The following is a 23,282-nucleotide window of genomic DNA, read 5'->3' on the forward strand; positions in this document are numbered from 1 at the left end:
GGCTTTTGCGCTAAGGGCACCGTGATGCTCTCCTGTTGACGTTAGACCACATAGATATCAGTTTGCCAGCTAGCAAAAGGACAGTTGACCCGTAAAGTATTTAGAGTGGAAAAAAAAGCCTAAGACACAAACAAAAATAGGAGCAGAGCAGGCTGACGAGGGAGGGGGCATTCTGGACATTCCACCCCACAGCTCCTGTGACCATGGCTCACCCATGACGCTGCAGCTCCCTCTGGAAGGGCTCCACAGGAGCACAAAGATCACCCTCTGTGCCAGGAACATTTCTGCTCCCTGGGTAGTGCAGCAGTCCACAGAACACAAGCTTAAAGGGAAAGCTGTCCAACAGGGATGGAGAACAGAGGACAGCACAGCTGATGGATGTAGAGACAGCATCCCTCCCATCCCTGCTGATAACAGGCACAGACAGAAGTCACACCCCAGACTGCAAACACCACACCTCACCTGGACCACTGTGGCAGGCAGAGAACTGTGCAGATCCTCACTAAACCTGCTTCTCAGTCAACATCAACAGGAATTCACAGGGACTCCTTCCTACACATTGGCAACGCAGGAGGCACCCCCCGCTCTCCTCATTCCCATTACCCAGCTAAGGCTCCAGACTGGCCAGACATACCAATAGCTTTCAAAGGAAGCCGGCTAGCAAAAGGAAGTGTGGGTGCTTTTGACATTCCTCCAGCACCCCGAGCACCCAATGCCTCGTTAGTTTGGGATGGCATGACCAAGCTATTTTAGCTGCAAGATTTTTCAGGACAGGAGCCAGCTCCTGCGCACCCTAACCAGGAACCTCATTCTGGAGCATTCCAAGTTCTGCTCAGTTATCTGTTTGAGTGATGTTTGTGCAATACTCAGCACAGATGCTCCCTGCAAGAGTCCCCACCTACAATCTTCACACTTTGCTTTCAATTCAAATGGTTGCTGAGCTTCATGGGAGTTCTTGTGTTTCCTATTGGTAGATCGCAGTCCAGACCTGAATTTAGGAATGAGAAGGAATTTACTAGCATGATCTCCCCCAAGGTTAATTTAGCTTGTTTGCCTGTCCCTTGCTAATTCAGCTGTTCCTGTACGTTATCCATGGAAGAGCTAAAAGCCAGTCTCTAAAGATGAGCAGGAGTATGAGGACAGCTGTCCCATGTTCTTGACCTGGGTACAAATCCCCAAGCTGCTCCAGCACAGCACACTCAGCTCCTGCACCTGCCTCTTCCCCGAGTACCGAGAGCAGCAATTCACATGCTTTTCCAGCCTGGCCTCTCCCAGGAGATGATACGGTCCTAATTATAACAATCCTGTCACCAGCCCAAAAACGTAAAGCTGTAAACAAGAGGTGATGAAAACAGAGTCTGCAAGCTGACATCAGGCAAATCATGAACAGAAAACTTTACTGGATGTTTCCTTACAGGTAGCTCAAAGCCCCAGGAAGCGCCCATTTGTTCACCCCAAGGAGCAGCACATCGCAACGTGCCGATGACCAAAAGCCAACCCCAAGCCTTGTGGGCAGCGACCTCAGTTTGTGAAAGATCCCACTGCTTGGCTAGACTTCTGTTTCTCTTCCCACACTCAGCTGAAGCGACCTGGTTTCCACTCACTGTCCTCTAACAGCAAGAATCAGACAGACCTTCAGCTGAGCCACGCAAAACAAAGGCCAACATGTCCTGAATGGGAACCTGACCCAAGATGTTCTCTTGGTACCTATCAGCAAGGCTGGGTGGATGGCAAAGGGGAGGTGGGCAAAGAAATTCATGCCAGCAGGAAATAAATGTGCAAAACTTCTTACAATCTTCCCTTACAAGATATTTTCAGGTGACATGTGTACCCCACAGCTGGTGTCAGCTCTTTAATTTCAGTGTGAAATCCTGGACAGATGCCTAAAAGCATTGGGTGTGGAAACAATACTACTTCTGGCAAGTGAGGGATAGGTATAACTCCCACTATTTAACACGAAGAAAAATCACCCATTTTTACACACTTGAGGCTAGGAGATGGCAGCTAGCAGTGAAGCCTTTAAAGGAACCAATTCTCTTCTCACCTGTGCACGCCTTCCTGTAAGCCAGCAATATTGAGAAATACCATGTACCAGAACAAGCTGTTCTTCTGGGACTTCCCTAATTTTTGTTGTTCTGAGGTGTGTTTATTTTTAAGTTTTTCATTCAAACCTCCTCACCTACTACTTTGCCATCAGATAAGAAACAGCTCAGCTGACTTGGCTCAAGATAAGAAAAGCTTCCTTCCTGTATCTATTTTTTTTTTTGTGAGACATAGGTAGCAAACACAACTCTTCTTACAGCACACACCCACTCAGCCTACAGATAGCCCCTACTGCTTCACTGACTGTTCCATGTGAAAGGTAACCCTCCCCAACAGGGGCTCTATGCAGGGATTTAACCCCAGAGCAACAAGCAAATGATTTTGCAAAGGATTTTTCTTAGGAAAGCCTGGCCACTGTCTGTAAATAATGCTTTTTCTCCCCTTTGCTTCAAGAGTAAGGGGCACCAACTCATACCCTATCAGAGTAACTCCTCGGGATCCCTACCAAACAGTGGTAAGCAACACCTGTTTTGACCTTACAGGTGGAGCAGGTGGAAACACTGAGAGGAAGAGACAGCTTTTCAAGTAGTGCCAGCTCTCACAGCCAGAGGCGGATGCTGAATGCTCAGCCCACAACACTTTCTGGCTCAGATTCTCAGTGCTCAGCATTGCAGAGTCTGGACACAAACAGAGCTGAGGCACAGCCTGCAGCAGGAAGACTAAGTAAACCCAGATCACCTGCAACTGTTTCAGAGCCAGAAGCCTACCTCATTAATGTGGTTGTCCCCAAGATGTTTGCTTTTCTATTTCAAGTTAAGTCTGGGGAAAAAAAGCAAAAAGCTGTTTGTCACTTTACCTGTTTAAATAAAGCCAAACCAAGAGCCATTCTTCCTCTTTCAGCCAAAAGCGGTCCTTGTTTTGTGTACCAGTTAACAGATGAACCAGAACTATTGCAAAATCCTGAATATGAGGAGCATAAGAGAATACCTGCATTTAAGCTGCCTGAATTTCTTCCTCTTGCACAGAGCAGCTCACTAGGCAGCCCACAGTGACTGCTGCCTGCCTGTCCACCCACTGGTACCCACAGGGCAGGACCCTCATGCAAGCCAAAGTACAGATGCACAACTTGTACCTCATCTCACCTCTTATAAGGTAGGTTGCTCTGCTTCGTACAGAAGCAAAAAGGCATTGGGAGAACAGGCACAAGAGCTTCCAGGCTTGATTACATCTCTAAGCTAAACCTTTAATGTAGTGTTGGCACACCAAAGCCATACCAGGCAAGTGATGTTCTGCAAGCTGAGGCCCGCTTTGTTTCTGTGGCCAGGACGGGAGTGTTTGTTTTTGCAACACAAATCACAAAACAGTGCAGCTGCTACTGCGAAACAGTCAATAGGAAGGCCAAGAGGCAGCTCAGTTCAGGCAGACAGCCAGGATCATTCTGTCACAACCACAACAGCAATCCCCACTAGCCTGATTTTTCTCCACTGTAATTGCCTAATACAAGTCTTAATGCTGCATTTATGTTCATTGCATTAGAGAGAAATTAAGCGGTATACCAGCACATGAAAAGGAAAGGTTGCTCAGGATCCCAAGCAAGCCGTACCGAAAGCCATGTGCTGTCCTCCACCATCCATCAATTCCTGTCAATGCTACCGAGCAACTCAAAGTGCATGGGATGACAAGAAAAGGGGACTCACAGAGTAAGAGAAGGTACAGCTCAGATCCCCGCTGCTTACTAGCCAGAGCAATGCTGGGTTTGGGGTACTTTTAAAAAGTAAGTACTCAGCAAGATAGAGCTAGCAGAGGGGAGAAACAGACTGAGAAACACGTAATAATGTGAAATTGCCTTTCTCCTCTGCCTGCACAGAGGCAGAAGTGGAACTACATCCGACTCACTTTATTCAGCCCAGTGAAAGCTACTAACACAAAGCCTCCAGTGGTGGTTATTCTGAACAGGAACCAGTGCAGAAGGACCAGGTCTCATCCACATGCACAATGTTACAAACACACTCCACACTCACTTCTCAGGGTCAGTTTGCAGGACGGCACCACAGACCTAGAGAAGGAGTGCCCTGTTTCCACTTCACAGGGGAGCTATCACCAGAGGCAAGATGTTTGGAAAAAAAGAGATCAGTCCTAAAGGACAGTAGGTACCTTTGCCAGGCACCTGCACTACAGATCCACAAAACCAAGAAGTGAGTTGTCCTTTCTGTTTTCAGAGCCTGAAGAAATAGCTGCCACTCCAGCAGCCCTTCTAGCTTTACCACACACACGACACTACCCTCAGCTGGCTCACCAACACCAAAGCAAGGCTCACACACCACTTTTGGTGGCTTTCAGTCTAACCCCTGCCAAATGCTCTCCTGCATGCTTTCAGGTGGCAATTGTTTTGTGCCCACCAGAGATGTTACTAGAGCCTTTGCTGAAGACTCTCAGAAAAAGAGGCAGCTAGTACTTGTCCCCATCCTTTCCCACTGTACATTTGCACTAAAGCCCTGGCACAGAATGAAAGGAATATCCCTGAAGTCCTCCACTGGCCCTCAGCCTGCATCATACCCAGCTCCCTCATGCTTGCACAGCTAGCCAGCTGCTCCGATCCATGCCAAGCACCTCACCATGCGCCTGTGAGCACACTGCTTGCTGTGCCCGCTTTGCCCTTCCATCCCAACAGGCACATTAAGTATCACCTTACACCCCTGAACTCTTCCCCACAAGCCACAGCATGAGCAGAGCAGTCTCCAGCAAGGAAGGGAGAATGAGAAGCTTCATTCCAAAGCAGTCCTCAGAGAGGCGTAGGCATTCTGCTCTAGAAGGAATGTGATTTTGGTGAAGCTGCTCATCTGGGAAGCGTCTTCAGGCAGACCACAAGGCAGGCTGCATTCCTTGGGAGCCACGACACAAGGATATCTGGAGACTGACGCTGTCTTTCTTCCACGGACGTGAACAGTTGGTCCCCCAGCCATAATCCCCGGTCATCAAGATGACTGTTGTGAGAGCAGCCATGAGAGCAGGACAGGAGCTACTCAGGGGGTTGCACAGACCCCTGCAAGGAAAGAGCTTCTGCTCAACCCTTCCTGCAAGGCTGAGCAGTGCACAAGCAAGGACATCAGCAAGGCAGATGGAGCAACCTCCACCTGAAGCTTGCACGCACAGAATTAACTCTTGTTTGCAAAAGCATGGCTAGTAGTAAAATGGTTACTTTGTTCCCATAAAGAAGTTTTTACCAACCCTACTAAAGAGCAGTGGGCTCAATAAACCAACATAACTCCCCCTGCGTTGACAGCCCCCCTCCCCGAAACAGAGCTCTAACTTTCTCCACACATGACATAACTGTGGCAGCATAAATCCACACCCTGCCTCCATGACACACTGGAATAACTTTGTTGCAGGCCCAGCCCTGGATCAGCAGCTTCAATAAAGCCGGCAAGAGCAGCTCTTGTAATTAACGTATGTAACACGCTCCCATTCATTTACGCCCTCAGATGCCACCTCCTCTGCTTCAGGATGCTAAATTAGATAATCCACAGCAGTGGCAGCTCAGAGACACTGCCAAAGCCTCTGACACTAAAATGGTACACAATCCTTTAAATCCTAATCCAAAAGGCTTCCAAAACCAAACAAACTGCAGTGTATGAAGAGGGAGAGAATGGCTCACTCAGAAATCCTCCAGGCACAGAACAGCCAAAAGCCTGGGAAAGAGCTGCAGAAGATGCTTCATGAAGCTTGCCGATTCCAGAGAACTTGTCAGACATAAGCCATCACTGTAGATTTGTCCTTTGCCTGTACCAGAAAGCACCAGAGGTGTGGTGTGGGCAAGTGCCAGAGGGCAGCACAAAGCCCTGGATTCTACTAAAATGCCACAACTGACACATCCCAAGCACCAAGACAAAAAGTGCACGCCACCCACCCACCCGGCCTCATCACTGCTGGGATTACATGGAGCTTGACTTGTTCTGAGCCTTTCAGCTGGGAAGAGTCCCCTTCACCAGGAAGGCCGAGGGCTGCTCTCCCAGACACACCACGTTGCAGATCAGCTCAACCGCAGGGACAGGATTAGGCCTGTCAGAAGCAGCTATTGTATTGCAAGTGCCGAACACTCCTCCCTTGCTCCAACTTTTGTAGCTACAACAACCTCCAACATCTTCTCTATACTCCTGGGCTCACCAGTTCCCTCCCTTCTAGATGCTCCGTGGAAGGGATTTTCCACTGCCTCAGACCCTATCACTTCCAGGACACATTCTGCCTTTTCCCAAGGACAGACCTATTTATGGCTTTCTACACGGAGTCATTTCCTCCAGCCCTTCTTTTCACCAGCTCTTACACTCTCTTGGTGCCATAGGCCTACTTGACAAGGAAGACAGCCCAAGGCAAATACACATACATGTGCTCCCTCAACTCCCAGATTCTTGAAGTCACATCCTGACTTTCACCTCAAGTCCCAGGAACGCTTAGCAGAAAGAAAGAGGCCAAGTATTATGGCTGAGCAACAGAGCTGTCGAAGTGCAGAGGATTCGATGGGAAAGTGGTGGCCAGTTTGGAATCCAACCATCAACAGGGTTTGCTTCATGGAGAGCAAGGTGGGCAGGAGTCACCTGCTCACACTGCTCCCTGGAGCAGGAGATTTCTGAGCTTTTGCAAAGGCCCTGGAATTAGAAGGCTTATCCTTTCCAGCTCTGGAGAGAAGGAATGCTAACCAAATTATCATTTCTCCAGCCCTTGCTTGGCCTTTTCAAGTACATTACAAAGCAAGTACAGCAGAGCTGAAAATCCTCTCCAGCCAGGACAGTGAACATTTCATCCCTGCTTCATGGAGGACACAGAGGGAAACACCGAGAAGCCTCGAGTGAGCAGGGGCCTAGCATCAGAGTACAGTCATTCCCAAGCCCACCATACTGGAAAGCAGCATGGGCCTCTGACAGACCAAAACCCCACCATCAGCTACTGGACATGCAGGCAGAGATGCTGTAACCACTACAGCAGCGGGCGTTTGGGACTGGAAGACAAAGTAAGGAATCTGAGGAAGGTTTTTGATTTATCAGGACTAAACTTCCAAACACAATCAATAACCAGATATAGGTTCCTGAAGAACACACAACAGCTTCTCATATTTTATAGGGCTGACTCGTGGATGCCTTGAAGAGTTTTGGGAGATAAGAGGCAGAAAGCAGAACAGCCTAGGCACACTACAAGTTCAAGAGAGATGCTGAAATTATGGGTCAGAACAACCATGCAAGGACCACTTGTGCCATTGGCACTGACACGGCACGGCTGCTGCTGTGGCTGACTGAGCAAGGCAGGGTACCACGGTGGTCTGCACACCTACTGCCTACGTGGGATGACAAAAGAATAAAGACACATCATTGCTACGACTATGTTTTTCACTAGAAGTGGCTGCTTGGCTTCCCTTGCACTCATCCAACAAAATTCCTGCAAGAGCACCTTTCCTCTCGGGAAATTCCTTGTTAGAGCCAGGCAGACAGCAGGAACAAGCTTCTTCCTTCCCAGTAAAAGGTACTGACTGCAGTGCTCCAGCTGCTTGGCTGCCAGATTACTTATCTGGGACACCTGAGCCTGCAGCCCTGTGACCACTGATGGCTCTGATCCAAGCACAGCAGCTTCTTCACCAAGCCAGCGAGCCTTTCCAACTATGTCAGCACAGAGCATTCCCCCCTGCCCTACCCCACCCCCCACCCCCACATTGTCCACCAGTGAAAGCAGCAGCAGCTTTACTGCTTCCAGAACACCACGAGCCTCCCCATGAAATAATCCATGTCTCCATGAATGTACACAAGGGTCCCTCTCCTGCCATTGACTGGGCTGGGGCTGCTGAGCTCAACAACTTTTTCCCCCGCCAGGGCCTCTGCAGGAGATAACAACTGACAATCTCCTGTGCAGAGAGGGACTCAAGTTTTGGGAGGCCACAGATGCTATGTAGTTTTCCTTCATGTAGCTGGGGAGATCTATGAATCGATTCACGCAGCCACACGACACCATTGCATACACTGTCCCTTGGACACTTGGGCCAGCAGAAACTGGCATTGCTCTAAGGACCCCATAGAAATTAAGCTGATTTATTTCCCTGCTCTCAGTCTGGGATTTGGTGTTAAGAGACACCACACACAGAAAATTGCTGTCTTTAAGCCTTTGCACGCACATAATTAAATTTCAGGAGCACAAGATTTAAGATGCTGCTATTGTTCATTATCTCAATTTCAAAAGGTAAAAGACAGTTGGGTTTGGTCTTGGTAGGGTTTTTTTCTTCCTGTTACTCAATGGAAAAAGTTGCTACAGTTCAGCAGTGTATTTCCTGGTGGTCACATGATGACAGCTGACAAACCAACCTGGATGTCAAATAACTGTTACTTCATCTTAGGTCAAGCCTGAAAGCGTCCTGGCTAAGATACTAGTTGAAAAACACACACCTGTAGACAAGTCAGGAAAAGCTCTCCAAACAACGCTGCTCAACCTAGCAAACATATGGCCTCCTTTCTCTATTATTAGTACTAGAAGCATCCCCTCAGCTTGATTTATCATTTTCTGCCGATACTGTCGTGCTTTAGGAGGACAGCTAACTCCCACAGATGGGGGTTTGATAGCCAGCTTTGCCTCTGACAGCAGAGCCCACCTCTTCCCCCACCCCCCCCCCAAAAAAAAGCAGGTCAGCAGTTCCAACCCACCACCAGATGAAAGCTGTATAGAACAATACTCACATGCTACACAGACATTTGAGTGCTGTCAGTTAAGCATGAGTCAGAAGCACAGTTTGGGACCTTTGCATCAGCCAAAAATGGCTTTTCAGTGATTACAGGTTCAAATCCCATCATTCCTCCAAGCTGCTACACTTCCAAAGCAGGCACACCAAATCCCATATAGCTCACCACAGTGAGGTGATTCAAGACCCTTAACAGGAATATATACCCTACCCTGTATTAAAGATTTAAGGGTCCAACAGTGGCTGCATTTTAGCATTACTCCTGACTGAAAAAGTGACAGCCTTATCGCATCCAGGACAATGACTGGATTTATTCAAACAGATTCAAACATCCTCAGAGCTCCAGGCCTAGAGTTTGTGAAAAAACGCAGAATTTGAGGTACCCATAAGGAGGAGACTGCAAAGCCTGCATAAAAGGACTTTTCACTTGTTTGGCATATAAAGGTGCCTTTCCCGGTGCGCTGGATTCCAGCATTCCCAAGAGAAGACACAGGCATGACAGAAGGCCATCTCCCAGAAAACCCTCAGGACAAGAAGTGATTCATGCTACAACACTGCAGTATGCACAACCAAGTAACTCCTAAGAATGCAAGACTTTGCCCAATGCATCTTGATAGCCACACAGATCATTCTAGTGGAAAAACAGCAATGCTTTTTCATGCCAGTGAACAGAAGAACCTCAAGGTGGGAGACGGCATTTCAGATGCAGGACAATACCACTGTTGTAGCCCTGGAGAATAAACCCAAGATCCCTACAACTTAATGGTAAAGTGCTTAACAAGAGCCAGGCAAGGTCGTATCAGACCACAAATACCTCCTAGCCCCTTATTTAGGAATAAGGGCCTCTGTCTAGCTAATAGGCATGCCCAACGTTGTTTGATTTGGTGTTCTCAAATGTACCTTTGAAGCCCACAGTGAGCTCTCAAGGCTGCAGATTACTTGGTCTGGGCTTTCATTTCAGCGTTAGCCCACAGCAAAGCTCCACTGCCACATGCAAATGATGACAGTGAGGTATTAATTCAGGGAAAAGGCAGGATCAGCTCAGATGTAAAGATCTTACACTCTAAGGTCCAGAGGATCAGAACCAAAAAAAAAAAGACAAACCACCAAAGGAAGAGGTTTTTTCCACTCCTCCCCAGGAAGTATTTACCTTTGCACAGTAGAGTCTCATTGTGCTCAGAGCCAAGTACAGATGCATGAAGGCACTAGCCTTATCTACACATAGCCAGGTAAGCAAGGCTTCTGCAAAATTCCCCTCTGCTTCGTCATCTATCAAGAGACACTATATAACATTCCAATTTGACGGAGAGGGCAACAGAGTGCAAGGTAGCTGCTGCCATAAGCTTCAAAGCCCACAGGCTATAACACCTACTCTCAGACAGAAGCCAGTTGCATGGCAAACACAGATACTCGGGATCCTACAAGAGCCTGTACTAGGATGAACTGCTCTCCTTACACGGGCCGCAGCTATACCTTCTGCCCTGTCCCCTTCTTCCCTATGATTTCATGCTAACCTCTGGACCTCAGCTTGGAATCTGCGTTGTCAGGAGAGTTAACGACAGGGACAAAGTGCAGCAATACTATGCCCCAACCAAGCACCCCATTAGCTTTTACTTTCAGAAGTCAGCTCTATTGCCTTAGAGCTGCTCTCTACCAAAGATATATATGCCAGTCACACAGACAGAGTTAAAAGAAAACTATTCCAGAGAAGTCAAACTTAAGACAGAATTTGAACACCCCAAATCCAAGCCTTGGCTACCTTTAAACAGCATGGCTTGCCCTCTTTCAGGAGAGAGGCAAATGCTGCCAAGAAGGTGGCCCCTAACTCAGTCCTCTTTATCGTGCCTCCCCTCGTACCTCATAGGGAGGGAGAAAACCTATTGTTCTAACCCTGACCCACAGAAAGCTCCCTACCAGGCTGGGCAGCTCTCCGAGGGCAATGCCTAGTGCGCCATGGATGTTATATGAACAGCAGGAACAAGGTAGACATGATAACAGACTTGCTCAGCACTATAATGACACCTGAGCAAGGCAAAGGCTCTACCACCAACCTGTCTCATGTTTGTGTCACACCTCAGACCAGCACACCGGCCACCCAGTCAAGGAACTAACTGGGCAGCCACCTCTTCAACAGAAGCAACAGCAAGTAAAGCAACCAAATCCCTGGCAGCTGGCAGCAAATGGATCCCTGCAGGAGAAGAGATTAGAAGAGATCTCTTCCCTTGTCCATCATAAAAGCTGGCACCATGGCATGACTACAGACTTTGAGATCCCAGACTGGGATTTGAACAGCTGTTAAGAGCTTCCCATCAAGCTCCAGAAGCAACACTTAAGAATCCTTAGCATTTTGTTTACAGAAATGCCCAATGGAGCGGGAAACTACACAGAAAAGAAAGCTAACTTTTGCTGTGTGAAGGCTACATCTCAAAACTCCGCTTGTCCCCAAAGAGCAGGGAGTGCCATGGAAAGACACCTGTGATCAAGGTGAGAGGAGTTCAAACAGTAAACAAACGTGGTTTCATTGGGTCTAGGAAAGGCTCATCACCCTCCAAGACTAAACAGATATACCTGATTCTCTCACACCACATTCTCCTTTCAAGTTTAAGACACTTTTCTACATTCGTTATTCTCAAAAGAAAAGCTGTCAAGTACAGACTCTGGCATGCTCATTGGCTTTTCCTCCCATATGCAAAACAGCTGAAAATCAAAACAGCAAAAAACCAGGAGACACCACACACCATTCTCTTCAGCTGTTCCCCAGACATGCCCCAAGCAGGAACAGACTGTGTCGCGTGGCTGCTTTGGAGAGAACTTTTTAAGGTTTCTTCTGCAACTTGAAGACTGAGGTAACATCTAGCTAAACTCTGAGACCTAGCTCTTGCAGAGGGCAACAAAATTCCCAAGTGCCCTACACCCCAAGAAATAACCTTCTTCCAGAAATAAAGATGCTAACAACGAATAAAGGGTGATTTCCTAATTACTCGGAGGCGCCCGTCAACTACATTCGCACACAAAACACGCTGCTGGACATCTCCATCCCCGGCCGCGGGCAGCTCTCTTGCCCACCAGCAGCCCCCAGACCCACGCTCCAGCCCAACGCCAGAACCCAGCCCCCGCAAGCCCCGGGTACCACGGGTGGGGTCAGCCCCAGGACCCCCAGCCACCAGGGGCCTGTGGGCACGGCGGGACCCTCCCGCCCTGGGGGCCGGGGCCATGCTGGAGGCGCTCCCCGCTCCTGAGGGGGCTGAGCGCCCCGGCCTGAGGCGGGGGGGGGGGGGATGCTGAGGTAAAGGCCTTAACAACAAAAGGCCGCACGCATCGAGGAAGGATGAGGAGGGCGGAGCGCTGCCTCCCCACCCTCCCGCTGCTGCTGTAATTAAATAATTAGTAAGAAGGCCGGGAAGAGGGGCCGGAGCGGCGGCAGGCCGCGCTTACCTAGGCAGGCGCCGCTGACCAGGGCGGTGGCGGTGAGCGCCCCGGCTGAGGCACCGTAGACTTTCCTGGCGTTGGCGACGAGGAAGGGGGCATGCTCCTGCAGGCAGCTGGCTACCCCGACGTGGTAGACCCCCAGGAAGCCGCAGCCGGCGAAGGAGATATTCCAGGTGGAGTCAGTGGGGAACATGGCCTCCGCGCCCCGCTGAGGGCGAGGGAAGCGGCAGCCGCGACGCGAAGGGGGAGCAGCGGGATCCGCTCACACCACACCGCCCCGGGGCGGGCGGGACGCAGGCGAGGGCCGGAACGGGGCTGGAGGCGGCGGGCACTCAAGGCCTGCCTCTGGGCTGCCGGTACCGGCCGCCGCGCTTATATGGGGCGGCCCGGGCCCGCCCCGGAGGCCCCGCCACCGCCCCGCGGGCCGGCCCCGGCCTTGGGCGGGAAGCGCCGCCCCGCCCCGCCACCCTTCCTCCGGTGACCCCGCGAGCACCAGGCCCGCACCGGGGGCTGAACCGGGCCCGGCGACCGGGAGCGGGGCAGGAGGGGGGGCTGGCCCCTCGCAGCACCCCCAGCCTTGCTGTGTGCCGGGGGGCAGGCAGGGGTGGTGGCCCCTCACAGCACCCCCAGCCTCGGCCCCTCGCAGCACCCCCAGCCTCGCCATGTACTGGGGGGCAGGAGGACATGTCGGCCCTCGCAGCATCCCCAGCATCACCGCGTGCCGGGGTGGCTGGTGCTTCCCCTCACAAAACATGCTTTTCCTCTGCTCCAAGCTCCCAGAGCTTCCTGCAAGTAGAGCGTTTTGGTTTTTGGGAGATGAGGGGAGAAATAACAGAGGAAGGAAAAAGCTTTCCCCTTCCCTAAAAAGCTGAGGGGCCAGAGGCAAGGCTCAGCGCACAGAGGAAGGCGACCCCTCTCTTAACACCTTTCTCTGCCTCTGAACTCACCAAAGCACATAGGGCTGCTTACCTTTGCCAACCTTCTCTCAACAGCTTTCCCTGTGCCTCTAAGCTTACCTTTGGTCAGGGCGACTGCAGTTTTCAGCGGTGTTCCTGCAGGAGCAAGCCCATGGTGTGTCAGCTGGGTGAGGGGCTGGTACTGCCCAGAGATCAACACAGGCTTCAGAAGCTGAGAAGATCCCCTCCTCATAAACAATGCAAGCTATAGTCATTCAAACAGTTAGATACGCAAGAAAGTTTACAGGGGTGGCAAAAGGATCAGCATGGCAAGAAAAGCAGCTGCTTAACTCAAAAGCAAGGAAGCCAGATCAGCGGGAGGGAGGTTTGGTGGGTACAAAACAAAAAGCATAAGTAGTTTTTTCAATGTAATCAATATAGGGTAAGAGTACTTTCTACCAAAGTTAAAAAAAAAACCACTTAATTAGTCTTGGCATAAATCTATTTGCATTAGTTTTCCTGTAACTGGTCGGAAGCTTCTGATTTGGGACACCGTTGTACTTGTCTGTAACAGCTCTCAGACTAATTAAAGCCAGGCCTTCCTCCCCATGGGACTTTAACTATTTGTGTTAGTGGAGGTCACTCAAGCAGCCCCTCTCCTGTTCCTTCCACTCCAAACATCTTTTCAAAGGATACAGGGGAGGCTGGTACCCTCCCCACAGAGGGGTCATCCAGGCTGGAAGAACAGCTGTGTACCACCTCACAGTCAGCTGAAGCAACCAAACTCAGCAGGTAACCCTTGTGTAAATCCAATATTTGAGCTCAAGGTAGGCCTCGTACTCCAGCCTCTACAGACAGACTGCCTTTTCATTAAATATTTGCACTTGCCTTCCATCAGACAGGCAGGACTCCAGCCTTATCTTTCTTCATGTCCTACCCTGGAGCCCATCACCTCACCTAGCTGCCACGAACTACCCTTGACACATATTGGCTCCATCCTGGAGCGTCTAAAGGATTGATCCCACTTATCTCAAGTCCTCTACTTGCGTCCTATACCCACCCTTCTTTCTCTTTCCCCCCACACCTCTACTTGCTGTTGTAGTTTTCTTCCTCCCTTGAGTTTGATGTGGTTACATGACCCTTGTCAGCCCTCATCTCATCCACCTGAGCCTTGACCCTCTTTAAAGGTCCTTAATACCAAGAGAATCAGAGTGCTTTCACCCCGTGCTTCTGACCACATGGAAAGGTATTTCCATGTAGTCAAATCCAAAGAAAAAGTGTTTTGCATTTTCAGGGGCAGGAATTGTGCTGCAAAAGAACTAGTCAATGGGTTGTGACTTGAGTGGAAATCTGTGACAAATCTGAATACTGAACCTTGTTTGCAGATACCTCCCTAACACTTGACCACAAGAACAGCTTCATTCTTGAGCCAACACTGCTTCCTCTTTTTTCCAGTGTTTCAGAAACCTTAAGGTTTGTAACAAAAATAACAATGCTGCAACAATGCTGGGGCTAGTTTCAATCGATTTCTCAACAACAATCTTATTCTGAGTTGTTTACACCAGTCTGCCTTGGCTCTCAAGGTTACTTATTTGAGGATGTTAATGCTGCCCTGTTGAAACCAGTTAATGAAATAACCCATGTGAACAGTAATCTCTTGCAGAGTGCTGCCTGGGTACTGGCACTTAGCAGGCTGGCAGAGGACTGTGTTTTTCTCAAAAAAATTATCCCCCCAAACTAATCTTTTTCTCCTCAATAAGAAAGTACTGACATAATCCTGCAATCGCTCATAATCCTGCAATAAGCCACGTCAGCAAGATTTACATTGCAGCTTTTCATGCGTATCGAACTCCTATCAGAATGCTGCAAGTTCACTCATGCCCTTCCTTACATGTTGTGATGCCACTGAGACAGCTGCTCATGCAATCTCTTCGCTGCATTTGTCTTCCAGTCTAAGGAATGGTGAGCAGTTAGTATGTATCAGATAATAAGGTACCAACAAACAATCCCTGATTGTTTTTTTCAGGTAAGACCTTGGCTGTTGGCAGCCACTGGGAATTAATTTTGAAGGGCAGCTGAGAGGCAGCCTGTACACCGTCGTCTTCAGCATGTTACTTTGGTATTGTTGCCTGTAGTCAGCAAGGCTGGGGCACTGGTCACGAAGCCCAAATCCAGTGCTCTTTACATCATTTGAAAGCTGACTTTGATGGCTTTTTCTTACCTGTGATGTTTGCATATATCAGACAATTCCATGGCAAACAGCTGGACTTGCTTTGTAGGAGCATCTCCTGAGGCAATGGAGCAGTCACCTCGTCCTGCTCTCTTGGGACTGATTTTTCCTTCTAGGTGAGCTACTACAGATAGCTCTGCCCTGTGTGAAGTCAAACCCACTGAGTTCAGCGGGGCTGCCTGAATGTAGCAGCTTGCAAAATTGGGCCTTAGTAGTCAGAGTGAAACCAGTTAATTTGATAGTGGCCCCAGGGAGCCATTGACTTACTACTTTCCAGCAGTGTCCAGGACGTTCTCCCTGCTTTCCAAGTAGTGAAGATGTCATGTCACTCTCCCTGCCCCATGGTATTTGTAAGATTTTCAGTCAGAGGTGATTTGAGGTGGCACAGTGTTTGTGTCCCAGCAAGGAAAGCCTGCATGTTTCAACGTCAAGCCTATGACTAAATCACTCTCCCCTACAGTCAATTTAGTAATGATCAGTTACCCGTGTAACCTCCAGGCACAAGGCCATCCTTTCCTTTCTCTTCAATGCCTTTGAGCCTTTCTTTAAGAAGCCCAGAAAAATCTAGTTAAAATTGATTCTGCAAGGGGACAGACTTGGCCACCACTCCAAGTGTTTGCAGGCACTCATTTTCTTCGAGAGCATCATGGAATACAATGCATCCACCCCACCGCTGCCCTTGCCTTTGGAAATCATTGCTAAGTCTGAAAAGGCCTTGGTGACTCTTGAAAATTCAGAGGAGTGTCCACAGAGCAGGGATCCCAACTCCTTCCTAGCTGAAGCTCACTGAGATCAGAACAGAGCTGTGAACTCCATCCAGAGCACCAAACAGATCTGCAAGACTTCCAGGCACAACTGCTCATGTACAAAACCATCAGGTGACAACTGTTTTGTAAACAGGTGCGGGGGACAAAAGCTTAAAATACCTCAATTTTGCATTCAGAAGAAATGTTCACCATGCAGAGGTTTTAGCAAAGTCTGTAAAACGTGTGTGAAATCTTGGAGATCTGTGCCCTGACCTTCACAGGAATATCTATGGAGTGGTTATGCAGAATGCATTGGCTCCCTGTGGCAGTGTAAGGAACGCTGCAGTTTCAGTGCTTTCTCCAAGAGCTGACCCCCAAAGTTTCTTCTTCAAACAGTTCACCAAATGAGCTGTCCCCTTTTTCAAAGCAGATTGAGTGATGGGAGTTTTCATCAACATTATGAGCTTTCAGGAAGGAATTTAAAGGTGCTAAGGGGACACCCAGCACAGGATCGAGTCTGTAACTCAAGGTTAAACAGGTCATAGGGAAGAAAGAGAGAAAAGTAGGGGGGAGAAAGAAGTTACTCTAGATGTAGCTATAGCCCTCCCCTCATCGCAGCAGCCAGCAGCTGGCACCACAGGTTTCAGTCTCAGCCCACAGGTCTGGGCACAGCAGAACACAAATAGCTCAGCGCCACTGAAACGAATTCCTTTGTGCATAGAAAACCCTGCCGAGTGGCGTGACAGGGCAGTTCCTTCCTGTGAAAACACCGACTTTGCTTGGCAGCCCCAAAGCAAGGCAGTATTGCAGGGTGTAGGGGGGGCAACCTCTCAGAAAAAAGCACACCCAACAACTCTTTTCCACTGATCTGAAATGAAGAAATTGGCAAGGAAAAAACCACAGGTATACCCACACCCCTCCCAGTGCCGAACCATGGCCATCACCAGGCTGACGGAGAACTAGAGCAAACCCAAGCAGTTTTCCTCACTGCCACAAAGGTCACCCTGCTAGGACTCGAGCCGAAGTAGATGAAAGGTATTGGCACCGTTACCCCCTGTAACCCTTCCTTGCAGCAGGCACAGAAGGGCACCAAGGGCTAGTTGCTTAAAATCCCAGCCATTTTGGGGTCTGAAGACCTGAATTTCAACAACCCTCTCCCTCGGCTGCTATCAAGTAATGGGCGTTTTCTCTGAGTACACCACAGGGAGATAAAATAGTTTTTCCTACTTGGATTTCACCCTCTCTCCTCTCAGAAGTACTTGCCATGCTTTGTCCAATGATTCATAACCAACACAGCTGTATCAGCTAATGCTTTTTTTTTTTTTACCCCCCCAAAAAAAAACTCCCAACGATGTTAGAAAAGCTTCACAGTATAGACTGCCCCAGCACACCTAGACCTCTTTCCAACACTACCTATGGAAACTTGGCATGGGAAGATCATCATGTGCTGCTTGTACATCACATGTACCTACTTATGGTGACAGCCAAAGACCACAGCAGACGTCAGGGTAAGGTGCCTGCCAGAACCATCTTCTAGCAGAGAACAATCAAGCAAAATTTAGTCTTCCCAAGCTGATAATTCGTCAGCACACTGGGGATCAATTTCAGTACTCAAAACATACCATTCCCCTCACAAAATAGTTTCTTTTTGTTCAGATCAAGGCGATTTGTGTCCTGATAATTCAGCTACACCCAGAACAGCTGTTCAGTATGAAGAGCACCTTTACAAGGTTCTCAGTGTCCCATGAGGAGCAGGATGCACTATTGGCTTTTTTGTTAGATTCTATGTTGTGCATATCAATGTAACATGAAATCCAAGCATAATCAAGCACTTTATTGTTGGTGTTGTCCCTAGACCTTGGGAATCTGACATAACAATGAAATCTGTGCTTTTAGGTATTTAAAAATAACTTATAACTAGCTCTGAAATTAGAATGTTTCTGGACAAATTCAGACCTGCTGTCTGTTCAGTTTGACTTGTTTTGGAATTGATTAAACCGATCCTGAAAAATAAAATTCCTTTTATTGCTGAACTGATGGGGCTCTGAGTAATCAGGATGGCAAAACAGTACAGAGAAGGCAAAGTACAGTTAACATCAGGTAGATTCAGCTTCCACATACTGTTTAAGAAAGAGCAGTGTCCAAACAAGCAGCCAGGTCACACCAGCTTAGCCATTTCCTAAGCACTCAGAGAGAGCACAGTCCCACGGCTTGTCCTAAAATTCATGTACCTGGTTCAAACAGAGACAAAAATCAAAGCTTTGTCAGAGCTATTTTAAGAACAGCTGTCTGAATCCAACAGCATTTGTATGTATATAATAAAAGTAACAAAAAAATTTTAAACAAAGGATTTTAATAATTTTTCTGTAACAAATAATTAATCAAATAGGCCGAATCCCATGTCATCGTCAGATTCTTCAGATTCCTCCTTCTTCTCTTCTTTCTTCTCCTCAGCTGCAGGGAAAAGAAAGACCAAGCCAATGGTCAGTATTTATACTTTCTGCATGACAGATTTTTGAGATGCAGGTTTTGGTGCCCTCAGCTCCCATATTATTGGTATTTCACCCTCCACGGTTCATCTCATTCCCTTTCAATACCTAACTACAAACACTGAAGGGATGCACACACTACTGCTGAAGGGATGTGCTTTACACAGTGAAGTCCATCTGATTCTCAGTTCTGAGCCAGCACAATCATAAGGTAGATAAAAGAGCAAATGTTTCTGATTTCCCAAAGGAAAAGCAACTGTTCCATTTTACACTTCAGTTATATAGTGAACTGCTGAAGCGGAAAGGCCGTGAAATTTGGACTCAGTTTAACACAGAAAACCAGTGCTGCCCTGTAAGGGTGCCTCTCCACTCATACTCACCAGCAGCAGGGGCAGCAGCTGCAGCAGGAGCAGCAGAGCCGCCTCCAGCAGACACTGCTACAGCTCCCCCGGCCGGCATGCTGGCAAGCTTTCCGTTGCCTGAATGGGACAGAAGAGGAAGTATTTAAGTGTTCATCGCAAGCACAGAGGTATGGTGAAAAAGAAGAGAAACTAAGAGTGCAGAAGAACGGGTACTATGTCTCATGGACTGAACTTGTCTCTATTAGCTGAAAGGAACAAGAGGCTGCGCTCATGATTAAGAAAGTATAAACTATTATTTGTAAAAAACCCTGAAGTTTAAGGCTTATGCTAAGAACGCTAGCAGCACATTGTTAGTAAGTTTTCTTCTGTACACGAATTCAACATTTTTTTCCAAAACTGTCATATAAAAATATGGCAAACATATCCAGTTTTACATATACAGAAAAATGGTGTTTTCTGAATGCAGCATTAAGAGCCCAGAAATCGATGATTTCAATATACCTCAAAAATAACACATAAGCAGCACTGGCTTTCCCCCCTCCCTCACCTTTTTTTTTTAATGGTATAGAGAACTGTGAGGGCATGACTGTATCACACAGGACAGAAGGGGGTGAGGGGAGAGATGTACTTATGGCAAAGAGCACAGTATTTTAAACCAATTCTCCAGCACCCTATGAACCCTATTGCATCTCCTTTGAGGTTAACAAACTGATTTATGCTCATCTTTGGAAGGCTAGCTAGTTCTTTGGCATCTGCCTTTCACATACCAAGGCTCCCTGGGCATTCAGAGGTCACGTACACAGTACGTTTGCCTGTATTTCAGTTTCTGGGAATCAGTTTCTAAATAATTCCCTGTTACTTCAAGCTCTAATAAACTAGCCAAGTAAACAAACATGTTTCATATGCATGTCAGTATGTTCTAGGAAACAATTTATTTAAAGAAAAAGTATTACAGGACGAGATAGCCTAAGTGTGTTGTAAGCACATGTATAACAGCTCTCTTCGGCCTTCAGACCCCGTGGATAGAAATGTCCAGTTACTGCTCTCCTAACAGCAACGCCAGGCAAAGTCCCGGCAACCTTTAAGCAAACATATGCCTAAAAGTTCCCTTGTGCTTACACACTTGCAAAAAATACAGAAATTAATTAATCAGAAACCTTTGCACCACCTCAGCTCTGCTTTATTTCAGCCCTATGACCCAGTCAATTAATGTTAAAAGTTCCAACTTTAGTTAAGAGCCAGCGGGTAAGAGCACAAGTTCCTGCAGAAGTCAGCACTCAAAGAGTCCTATCTTGGAGAAAAGGAAAAGCCAGACTTGGGGAGCTCCAGGAGATGTGTACTGGAGAGACTTGTATTAATTGCAGAGGGTGTAGCTGTACCCTTAATGACACTTAATTTACATTTAACAGTCTGTTCTTCCTGTTTTACATAATCAGCCCATAGAAGTGGGTAAACACAAAGAAAAAAGTCTCCCAGAGAACCTGAAGGACCGCCAATTCTTTCTCCAATCAACATGTCCAGAAAACCACATCATGAGCAGACTACCAGTAAGCTCATACATGCTGAAGTTCTCCAGTTTAATGTTGTCCACAAGCAAAACCCAGCAGGTACTGGCACCAACCTGCAGGGAATGAGAATGGACCTGGATTTTGGTCACTTCAGCTAAGATCCAACATGGAAGTCCTCAACGACAAAGCTACACTGATGAATAATCACGGAGTTTGCACCAATTTATGCTCTTGGGTCTAAGTTACCAAAGTAGCAGAGGCAATTATCTGTGATGCTCAGAGACTGTACTTACCCTGAGCAATGACATCCTCGATGTTTTTTCCATTCAACTCACTAATAACCTGTGTAAATTAAGTTTAGAATGTTAATAGTTTTAAAACAGCATGAGTGTAAGCTAGATTTAAACAAGCACTGATTAACTGTCACGTGCAATGCCTCCATCCTGCTGCTTACACAGCCCCAGCATTGCTGGTTTCTCAATGGAAGGAAGAGGACATGGCAACAAAAACTTCAGCTAAGGCTTTTATACTTTTCTGTGAAAGGTTTTTCATGAAATCTGTTACAATAAATTCATAGTGAACCCAAGGACCCTGCAGAAAGCAAGCTACACAGATGTTGTGGAGCCAAGTAGGAAACCCCACTAATGGTCTGTTAGTCACTGAGGGACTGTTAACATATCTTGCTTAATACCCACTGGGAGGCTCTGAAGCACTGGGCCCTAGACCAAAAACCACAGGGTCCTGTTCCTAGCGTTACCAAATGTTACAGCCAAGCTGGCTATTGTATCCTTGCACTGGAACACAGAGTTCCAACTTCAGTTTTACTACCATCCTATAGCCAGGGACGAGGAAAGCAAAAAAATCCAAAAATTGCTAAAGCAACCAAGCACTTAAAAAAAAAAGTAACGCCATAGACCTCACCGGTGAGTCCCTGCTACCAGCAGTCAGTGCTGAACACTGTTTAACTGCCAAAGCCAAAGGACTTCAAACAAGGGCTTTTCAGCAGGAGGCACCTCCTGCTTAGTGTGCAATCTGCAAAACGTCATGCCTGTGTGCTTGCTTCGTCTGGATGGAAGGTGTTTTTAAGACTTCACTAGATTTACACTGGCATAAGATACAGCCAATGCAAACAGAAAAGGATTAATTAATCACAAGCAAAACACATTCCAGAGCAGCTTTCTGGATATTGGAGGACCAGAGAAAACAATTAATTTATAAAGGTATTAAACAAATGTAAACAAGCCAAAGCCCAAAGACCTGGTGCTTAAACAGGAGTACCACAAGTTCAAATCAACATCTCAAACCATAATAAGGGCGCTGTCAGCTCAGTGAACCCACTGTTTGGTCGGGCCTGTGGTAAAACACTGTCTCCAACTGGGAAAGTAACTCAGTTTTTCTCCCACCTCCCTGGAAACATTCTGATACAACTATGGGGCAGGTGATAAGATAGTTTCTTTAGTTTTTTTTTCCCCCATGACCATTTAAATCCACAAGGCTGAAAAGTATCACATCCCAAGAAACGTTTTAATTAAGACACTCCCTTCTTAAAAAACCTGTTTTTCAACACAACCATTTCAACATTAATTTCCAAATTTTTCCTACATATTATTATTGAATACCTTTAATGTCCACGTTATAACTTGTCTATGTTTCTTGGTGAAGGAACAAATGCTTCTTTGCAGTACACTAAATGACACTTTATTACTGAATATCAGGCCTTCAAAAGTACTAACTTTGAACTGATACTGACCAAAAGCCAAAATGCAACATGAAGTGCAAACTATACATTATGTCAGAACATAAATTATTTTCAATACATACTTATCTGTGGCCACCATCACATTGAAAATTATTAAACTGAACAGTCAGAAGTCAGCAACAACTGCCAGAGATCTTTGTGGAGGGCAGGTGTTAAATAAGGAAGCCAGACTTCTACAAAAGTGTTGTAAAAATAGTTCTGACTGGTTAAGCAGTGCTTTGGAAATCACACAGGTAATGCCTGCAAGCGCCTAAACAAAATAAGACTAGTCAACACAGAGGCAACCAAAGAAACACCGAACCAAGGAAACAGCTCCAATGTCTGCAGCTGCCCAGACTGTGGCCATCTGGAATTAAGAGGCAAAACCACCTTGTTCATGCGTTCATCGTCCGTCTCAATGCCGACACTGTCGAGGATCTTTTTCAAGTCCTTTGAGGTGGGAGACTCGTTGCCACCGAGAACCGCTAGGAGGTAAGCTGCGACGTAACGCATCCTGGAAAACAAGCGAGCCGGCTCTTGGTGCCAGGGACCCGGCCCCACGCCCGGAGCACCCTCACCCGCTCGCTGGGAACGCGGAGCCAGGCAAAGCTCCCCGCCGGCCCGGCGCCTGGCTCGGCTTATAGACAGAAGCCCACGGCGCGCCAGGCCGCGCACCGCCCCTGCCAGCCCCTCACACCGCAAAGCCGCTGTGGGCCCCAAGCCCGAGCAGCCGGCCGCCCCAGCCCAAGGCTGTCGGCACCCCGGTACCGCGGCATCCCCGCCAGCCCCGGCCCTGCGCAGGCCCAGGCCCAGGCCAGGAGAGCACATGGCCGCCATTTCCCACCCCCCGCCCTCCCGCGCTAAGTAGTCTCGCCCAAGCCGCGCTGGGGGCCGCGGGCTGGACCGGGAGCGACCATTCCCGCGGGGGAGGGGGGATAAGGTACCGGCGAGCGCTTACTTGGGAGGAGGCGGCGCGGGAGACAGACCCGGAACGTGCGTTCGCAATGGCAGCCCGGCGGCCAAAGGGAAGGGGTGGTGCCTCTGCAACACCTTCTTCCCGTCACACCTCAACAACGAAGGCTGCCATTGGGCCTGGCCGGCGGGGAGCTGCAGGCCAATGGGGAGCCGC

The 23,282-nt window shown here is 48.1% G+C and overlaps 2 protein-coding genes across 2 annotated transcripts in view; both read right to left on the reverse strand.

The window, feature by feature from the left end:
• Window positions 1–12,550, reverse strand: part of PNPLA2 (patatin like phospholipase domain containing 2) — a 30,032-nt gene extending 17,482 nt beyond the window's left edge. Inside the window, exon 1 of the mRNA XM_037402257.1 lies at window positions 12,191–12,550. Coding sequence (XP_037258154.1) covers window positions 12,191–12,377 — 187 coding nt within the window. The 5' untranslated portion in view covers window positions 12,378–12,550. The remainder of the gene's footprint in view (window positions 1–12,190) is intronic.
• Window positions 12,551–18,060: 5,510 nt separating this feature from the next.
• Window positions 18,061–23,228, reverse strand: RPLP2 (ribosomal protein lateral stalk subunit P2). Its single transcript, XM_037402776.1, has 5 exons — window positions 23,112–23,228; window positions 22,544–22,667; window positions 20,709–20,757; window positions 18,926–19,024; window positions 18,061–18,510 (listed from the first exon to the last, which is right to left on the reverse strand). Exons 2-5 carry the CDS (start codon window positions 22,664–22,666, stop codon window positions 18,434–18,436), a joined length of 348 nt encoding a protein of 115 aa, XP_037258673.1. The 5' UTR covers window position 22,667; window positions 23,112–23,228; the 3' UTR covers window positions 18,061–18,433.
• Window positions 23,229–23,282: the final 54 nt, after the last annotated feature.

Source organism: Falco rusticolus, chromosome 10 (assembly GCF_015220075.1).
Source record: "Falco rusticolus isolate bFalRus1 chromosome 10, bFalRus1.pri, whole genome shotgun sequence".
NCBI classification, from domain to species: domain Eukaryota; kingdom Metazoa; phylum Chordata; class Aves; order Falconiformes; family Falconidae; genus Falco; species Falco rusticolus.

Excerpts from the sequence above, each read along its gene's own strand:
- RPLP2 (XM_037402776.1), bottom strand. The coding sequence starts at position 22,666 with ATGCGTTACGTCGCAGCTTACCTCCTAGCGGTTCTCGGTGGCAACGAG. Across the intron at positions 20,758-22,543 it reads ACGATGAACGCATGAACAAG|GTTATTAGTGAGTTGAATGG; the intron begins GTGGTTTTGCCT and ends TAATTTACACAG. Across the intron at positions 18,511-18,925 it reads AGCTGCTGCCCCTGCTGCTG|CTGAGGAGAAGAAAGAAGAG; the intron begins GTGAGTATGAGT and ends TTTTCCCTGCAG.